Source organism: Marmota marmota, unplaced genomic scaffold (assembly GCF_001458135.2).
Source record: "Marmota marmota marmota unplaced genomic scaffold, marMar, whole genome shotgun sequence".
NCBI classification, from domain to species: domain Eukaryota; kingdom Metazoa; phylum Chordata; class Mammalia; order Rodentia; family Sciuridae; genus Marmota; species Marmota marmota.
In genome coordinates this window covers 34,058,549-34,065,639 of record NW_025999900.1, presented here as the reverse complement: position 1 = coordinate 34,065,639, position 7,091 = coordinate 34,058,549, and the positions used below count along the sequence as shown (strand labels likewise).

The following is a 7,091-nucleotide window of genomic DNA, read 5'->3' as shown; positions in this document are numbered from 1 at the left end:
ACAGCCCGGCCCCTTCCCGTGCCGGAGCCGACTCCCCTGGCTTCCTCCCCCAGTCGGATTGTGTTCCCGAACTATCGCCTTCAGTCCTCGGTCCGCTCAAGAAAGGGGAATATGGACAGTGGGAGAGACTGTGGGGTCTGCCTGATGGGATGTGCCAAAATGGGAACTGAACATTTGGATGTGGGGAGACGGAAGGAGGGCTAGAGTGAAGCCTGGCAAGAATATAAGGAAGAGTGTGAGTCCTGGTGGGCCAGTTGGGGGCTGGAATCTAAGTCAGAATAGGGACACACACTCCTCTCCACTCCTGGCCTCTCTGGCAGCAGTTGTGGCAGAATCTGAATTGTCCATACTCCCACCATGTCCAGCTCTGGGAGCAGGGAAATCTGTGTGGAGCTTTGTGAGATATAGCTTTCCATTTCAAAAATGCTCCCCAAGCTTAGGAAGCAAGGTGTTTGTGAGCCACTGTGGTAGCCTTGTGTGTTTGTGTGTGTGTGTGTGTGAGAGAGAGAGAGATAGAGAGAGAATATGACAGTAAGGGGGCTGATGGGAGAGGGCCTGCAGGGATTCCAGTAGGGTAGGAGAAGGGCTGGCATCTTTGATTTCCCACAAACACCCCTTCCCCCAGGGACCCAAAGCTGAGTCTCTGAAATCCAGAAGAAAAGGGGATCTGTGAGTTTAGGCTTAAGGTGGGGTCAGTCCTGAGCTCTAGAGGAAGCACCCCACCCTGAAATAAGAGCACCAGGGCAGCCAGGCCTCTAGGATTCCTTCCTGCCACTGGCTGTGCCCTGACCTTGTGTGCCACAAGGTTGCCCATACCCAACCCCCATTATCCTCCTTCCTGCTTTGGTCAATCCAGCTGCAGCACCTCCTATTCCCTGGTTGCGAGCTCCTGCCCTGCCCCCATCCCTGTCTCTCCCACCCATAACAGAGGACAATTACACGTCAGACTCCCTCATCTGGCTTGGTTTATAGTCCATCACATTTATTGACTTCTTAGGAGGCAGATCACAAAGTCAGTTTGGGCATAGGCTGGATTGAGGGGTGACACTGGTTGCCTCAGCCTCTGCTGGCAACTTAGACTCTGGTGCTTTAATTCCCAATGTGATTATGCTGGCCCTGTGGCTCACTGGAGTCTTCAAGTTTTGGCAAGCCTTCTTTTGAATCTATTTTTTGGGGGGGTTCCAGCCCCTACCCATGCTGAAGGGTGTTGGGCCCTGCTTAGGCAATGTAGTTCTCTCTTGTATGATCAAGGAATTGTAGCTTCCAATCTGCACCGCAGAGCAATTGTCTAAGATAATAGACCCTTTAAGAGAAAGAGTGGTAGTGGTCAAAAAGATGAGATTAGTAGGCACATTGGGGCAGAGGGGCAGCGGCATCTTGTGTTCAGCCTGGGGAAATGCAAGCATGGAGTCTCTGAGCCTACCAGTGGCTATGTCAAAGTGTGCCTTTCCCTCAGGCTGCCTCTCTGGGATTGATTTTGCAGCAAGAAAATAATAACCTATATTTAGGTGTTTTTGCTGGGAGTTCTGCTGTACTTTTGTATCAACAACAGAATTTAGGGCTCTCATAGAACTGGTGCTGGGGAAAGTCAGAATACCCAGGGGCATGTCCAGACTTTGTTGTGTGACCTCAGCAGGATTCTCTCCCAGTAGATGTTAGTTTCTTACTTTATGAAATTAAAAGATTGTGTTAGATGATCTCTAGTTCTTTCTCCTCACCCTAAAAATACCCTGGATCTACATATAGGTGTTAAAGAAGAAGGTGGTAGAAAATTGAGTAGGGGAAAAGAGGAGAGTAGGGAATAGGTACCTGTTGTTGGATTTGACTTTGGGTCTCTGGAAGACCAGTTGGCATCATATCTCTTAGATCCCTAAAAACAACACATAGTTCTCAAGCTTTCTGTCCTGGGGTCTGGTTCTCCCACTACACCTCCCCCCCACAGTCCCAGGTTTTCCCTATTAAGGGAACAGAATTTACAGGAGTCCTGGAGCATCCCTGAGTCCTGCCAATGTCTCACCTGATTCCCTTGTGGTTCAGGACCTGGAATCCTAGTGAAGATAGGGTTGCGCATCTGGTTTCTGAAAGGCAAGGTCTCTGGTGTTTGGGGAATTTGAGTTGTTGAATCTGAAGATCTTCTTGCTGTCCTGGCATGCTGAATCTGCTCTTCCTGTGTCCTACTCCCCTCAGGAAGGCTTGTGGATTTTTCAGGGACTGAGCTGGGGGACTCCTCCAGATTCATCTTGTTCAGCCTCTCAGAAATTGTGGAATCAGTCCAAGAGAACTGGCTTCCTGTGGCTCCCCCAGGGCCATCCATTTCTGTCCCTCTTTGACTTGTTTCTGGGGCAGACAACCTCCTGTTGTTGCTTCCTTGCTCAGACAGAAACTTCTTCACCTGCAGGGACAGGAAGAACTTGAGTTGGAAGAGCCAGATTAAACCTGAAGGAGTAGTTGCTTGGTCCGTAGTCTGCTGCCTGAGAACTCATGGGTAGGGTGGGAAGGTGGGGATGATAGAACAGTGGCTAGTGGGGAGTCAATAGATGAACAAGAGAGACATATGTGCCATCCCTGACCAACTCCTGATGGAGAGCTGATGTTGGTCACTCACCTTGGAGACAGCAGCATCCATCTTTCCCTGGACCAGGAAGAAGGCATTATCAGTTTTTGGTCGACATTCTGAAAGACAGCAGAATGGGTTGCAGGTGAGCAGAATGTCCTTCCCTGGGACAAGTCCCCTGCAGACAGATCCAAGGCTACCCCAGTTGCCATTGAAATGGCCAGCTTACCCTGGAAGGATGGCCTGTCCTTGGGCTCAGATCTCCAGCAGTGCTGCATTAATTCCTTCAGATCTTCCAAGCCAGGAGTCTCAGGGCTGGGCAGAGGTATCTCATTCAATGGGGGCCGGATCTGCTTCTCACATACTACTTCTTGCACCAGTGATATCTTTCCCACAACTGGGGTGGGATGAGGGTGGTGATAAGAAAAGGCTGTACGTTAGGCAGGGTCAGGGAGTGTTGCCCAAGGGGGAGGTGAGGAGGGTAGAGGCAGTGAGGAAGGTAAAGGCAGTTTCAGCAGGAAAAGGAGTGCTTGGGATCTTCAGAGGGAGGCACCAAGGGCTGCCTAGTCTTACATTCAGCTTCTCTTCCAGCTAGCATTGCCCACATGAGGATTCCAAAGCTGCAGGAGACACAAGATAGAAGCCTGGCCAACCACTGGCAAAACTCCTCTCCAATATACCATCCCAACAAGGACCCAGAGGTAGAAATCTGGGATGTACACTTGATGTGGGTGCCTTACCTGTAGACATCACTGGCCAGGGAAGCCTTCCGGTTTACATTAGCAAGCAGTTCTGGGGCCAAGTATGCCACCGTACCTACAGGTTCCTTGGACCCTGCCCCTAACTGTGACCCTCCCTGAAATGTGGACAGCCCAAAATCTGCCAGCTGCAAAGGAAGGGAAGGAGGAGATATTAGACTGAGGGAACTGGACAGTCTCCAGAATAATCTGTCCCCATCCTCCAGAAGGTACAGGTCCTGCTTTGTAAAAGGGGTACAAAGGGTCAGAGGAAAAGTGAGTCTACTGGGCTGGGTTTGCTATGGCTCCTAGGAAGGCCTGGTGGATTGGGCCTGAGGAAGTGAACAGGTGGGTCAGGGCCTTTGTCACCTGATATGCCAGGAGCTTAAACTCCTGGCTTAAACTCCCTGGGCAGTCTTGAGTCCAGAGGGAAAGGATGAGGGTATTCAATAGACAGAGCTGCCACAGGTCCTGAATCCAGTGCGTGGGGTTGGAACAGCTCTGGAAAGGGGCATTGTCCCAAGGCTGGAGTGGAGCTTAGATGGGCTGACCTTGACATGCAGCTCTGGGTCCAGCAGGACGTTGGAGGGCTTGAGGTCCCGGTGCAGGAGCACTGGGTTCAGGCTGTGCAGATAACACATTCCCAGCACCACTTCCTGCATCAGCCGGCAAAGGAGTGGCCAGGGCCGAGGGCACTCTGGCTGCAATAGCCCAGCCAGGGAGCCATTCTCCATGAATCGGGTCACCAGAGCTGGTCCGGACACGTAGCCCCACTCCAGGTTCTCGGTGACCCCCAGCAGGAGCAACACGTATTGATTACGAAGACTTGCCATGGCTTTCACCTCCCTCGATATCGCCTCCCTACACTCCGGGGAGAGAGCTGCAGTCGGGTTCCGGTCCTGGGAAGATCTCCCTCCCTTCCCCATTCAGGCTGCGTCCCGCCTTCTAGGTCAAACCTCGGCCGGCTCGCAGCCGAGGTCACTCACGAGTTCACGATCTTGACTGCCACATCATAGCCCCACGTCCTATGTTGTGCCCGGAACACTGAGCCGAAGCCGCCTTCGCCGACAAACTTTGGGTTTATCAATTCCTCGAGAGGCAGCACGGGGGCGGAGGCACCGTTGGGCCTGAGAGAGGGGTCTTGTGCACTAACTGGCCATGCCCCACGACCGCACTGCTCCCCCGATCGCTGTCACTGGGGGGTGGTGAGATCAATCTCCAACATCCCCGCCCGCCCCGACCGTCCCCGACTGTGGCACCTGGATCATAGGCATTGCGTGTCCTGTGTTGCGGGAGTGTCTGAGGCTGCCACTCGACATCCCAATCCCCACTCACCAAAGCTTGACGCAAGACATCAGACTGAAAGGTGCTAGGGACTTCTGGAAGTTGTAAGCTTCACCGATGGAGTGATTTCTGGGGGGTGGGGGGCTGGGGTTTTAAGCAGAGATGAGGATGGGGTCTGAACAGAGGTCAGTCTCTAGGCTCGAGGCACGGATTCCGCTTTCCGAATCGTTCCCCCTAGTTGGAGTGACTGAATAACTTCCTTCCCCATTCAGCGACTCTTCAGTCCCGCCCCACTCGGGGTGGGGCAGAATGAAGACTACTGCCTTTTTCTTCTGTCTAGTGTTTCCTGTGCACCTGCTGGTTTCTGTGACCAGATTAGGTGTAGCTGAGCCCTGGAGGTGCCACGGGAGGAGTCCTCACCTTCTGGGCAATCACAATCAACCTACTCCTCCAGCCACTGCTCTCCCTTCTCCAATGGGATTCCCAACTCTACCATCTGCCAGGACTGGGGTGAGGTGTAGATTGTGGTTAAGAGGGTTTTGTGGTCCAAGCGCTTGCAGATGTCCAAGTCATAGGTAAGACAGCTATGAAGCTAACGATGTGCCAGGGCCACATATTAATTTATTTAATCTCACATCAACTAAAGGGAGATAGGTACTGCTTTTTCTTACCTTTTTATTTATAAGGAAATGGAGGCACTGATCGTTTAAGTACCTTGCCCAAGTTCATATGAAATTTCATGCCTGGCTCAAGTTATCCTACTTTCACATAAACTGCAGGGCCATACCATTCCTCTGATGGTGAAACAGACAGTGGAAGGTCTAAAGCATCCGACAATACAGTGAAGAGCTGACATCCATATTCCTGCCCTGTCCCTGAGAGCTGCTCTTGCTGAGGGAAGCCCTGCACTAAAACGGACTTGTCTGCCCAGTAATCAGGAGTTCCTGGGGCTGGAAGACCCAAGACCCTCTCTCAGGGTGTTGTGATCAGGCTAGGTGTGTTGACCCAGCAAAAGAGTTGCTGACGCTGTGGTTCATTGCAGTAGATATTTTAGAGCTTCATGACCTCTCCTTCACATAATTCTTCTATGCAAATACCTAATTAATTCCTGTTCTTGACAAGTATATACTCTGGATAGGGCCTTTGAGAACTCTGGAGCATGGGGAAACTTAAGGATTTAGGGTAGACAAAAGGTGTGCATATTTTATCCCATCAAGACCTAACCATGGCTGCAGGGTGTTGGAGCTAGATGGAGCCAGCTCTAGGTACTTAGTCCTTCATAGGGAGACCCAACCCTATGGGTTGAGTGTCAGCTGTCACTAAAAAGTATTCTCTTTGGTACATGCTTTCCATTCTGTGGTCCATAAGCTCTAATGGTGGGAACAGAAGACATTAGCTATTAATGGTTCCCACAAGAACAGAACTTCAGGATCCATGGATTTAAGTAGGGTTGGCCCATTCTACTTTGGGCAATTTGGGAATGATAAGACTATAGTCTCCTAAAAAATCACGACATGGTAAGTGCCCAATAAATATTTGCTGAATTGAACGAATAAAGGAACAACCAAAACATGTGAGACTTCCTAAAAATGCTTCTCACCTCAGATGGAACTTCATATTCATGGAGGGGTAGAGGGAGATCGGGCTTCTTTATGGTTTAGGGGCCCTCATATGAATGACTCCATCTAAAGTAGGCTTAATTACAGAGATGTGGTAGACTCCCACAGAATTCAAGAAGACAAGTGCAGTATCCTCAGGAAAGCCTAGAACGAGGAGCTAAAAGTTATCACAAATCCCTTTGTGATTTTCTTTAGGGAGAAAATCCTGAGCTCAATGCTTGCATTTGAAGGGACCAAGAAGAAAAGAGATAGAAGGGTGAATTTTTATGGCTCCCTGTTCCCCTTAGATTTAGAAAAGATCCTGAGAATCAGGGATAAGACACTATGAAGCATAGACAGGGATGGGAGTGGTGCCAGAGCCTGTACTATTTTTTGACTCAAAATTAGCTGAGTCCCTTTAAAAGAAAGAGGGAGCAGAAAGAAAAACCTGGAATGAATACTTAAATCCTTCAGTTTCCAAGGAGCCTCAGGGAGGTGGGGGAGGGCCAGATGGTGGTAGACTTAGGAAGCGTTGATTCCTGGATTTTGGAACTCTGGCCTTCCCTGAGGCCTGGTGTCCCTGACCCCAGTTGTCCCAGGTTTTTGGAGTCTGTTTTGGTATCTTTTGTTCCTTCAACTCCTAATTGTTTTTGATTACCTTTAGCCCATCCCTAGTAGGAGTTCTAATTCTCTCTCCCTGGTTTTTGTGGGGTTGGGAGAGTAGGAGGCAGGTGTGTGATCTCTCTTGCATATTCTAGTCCTAATTCTCACCCATTGTTTATTAAGGTATCTCATAGTTGAATAGGCCTGCAATTCCAGCAGCAGGAGGATCACAAGTTCAAAGCCAGCCTCAGCAACTTAATGAGGCCCTAAACAGGTTAGTGAGACCCTGTCTCTAAATAAAATATATATATAAAA

The 7,091-nt window shown here is 50.1% G+C and overlaps 1 protein-coding gene across 2 annotated transcripts in view; it reads right to left on the bottom strand.

Annotated features, from left to right (window-relative positions):
• Positions 1-4,841, bottom strand: part of Ripk3 (receptor interacting serine/threonine kinase 3) — a 34,699-nt gene extending 29,858 nt beyond the window's left edge. The window contains exons 1-10 of one of the 2 annotated variants that reach the window (XR_007345842.1): positions 4,627-4,841; positions 4,278-4,418; positions 3,843-4,152; positions 3,295-3,440; positions 3,128-3,174; positions 2,784-2,951; positions 2,606-2,673; positions 2,018-2,392; positions 1,810-1,870; positions 981-1,303 (exon numbers count right to left, since the gene is read on the bottom strand). Coding sequence is in view for 1 of the 2 variants with exons in the window: in XM_015491924.2 (XP_015347410.1) it covers positions 1,164-1,303; positions 1,810-1,870; positions 2,018-2,392; positions 2,606-2,673; positions 2,784-2,951; positions 3,128-3,174; positions 3,295-3,440; positions 3,843-4,152; positions 4,278-4,418; positions 4,627-4,646 (1,476 nt within the window). In the remaining variant the exon portion in view is untranslated. Of the gene's footprint in view, positions 1-957; positions 1,304-1,809; positions 1,871-2,017; positions 2,393-2,605; positions 2,674-2,783; positions 2,952-3,127; positions 3,175-3,294; positions 3,441-3,842; positions 4,153-4,277; positions 4,419-4,626 lie in introns of those variants that run through there. The other variant, XM_015491924.2, reaches the window with a different exon arrangement.
• Positions 4,842-7,091: the final 2,250 nt, after the last annotated feature.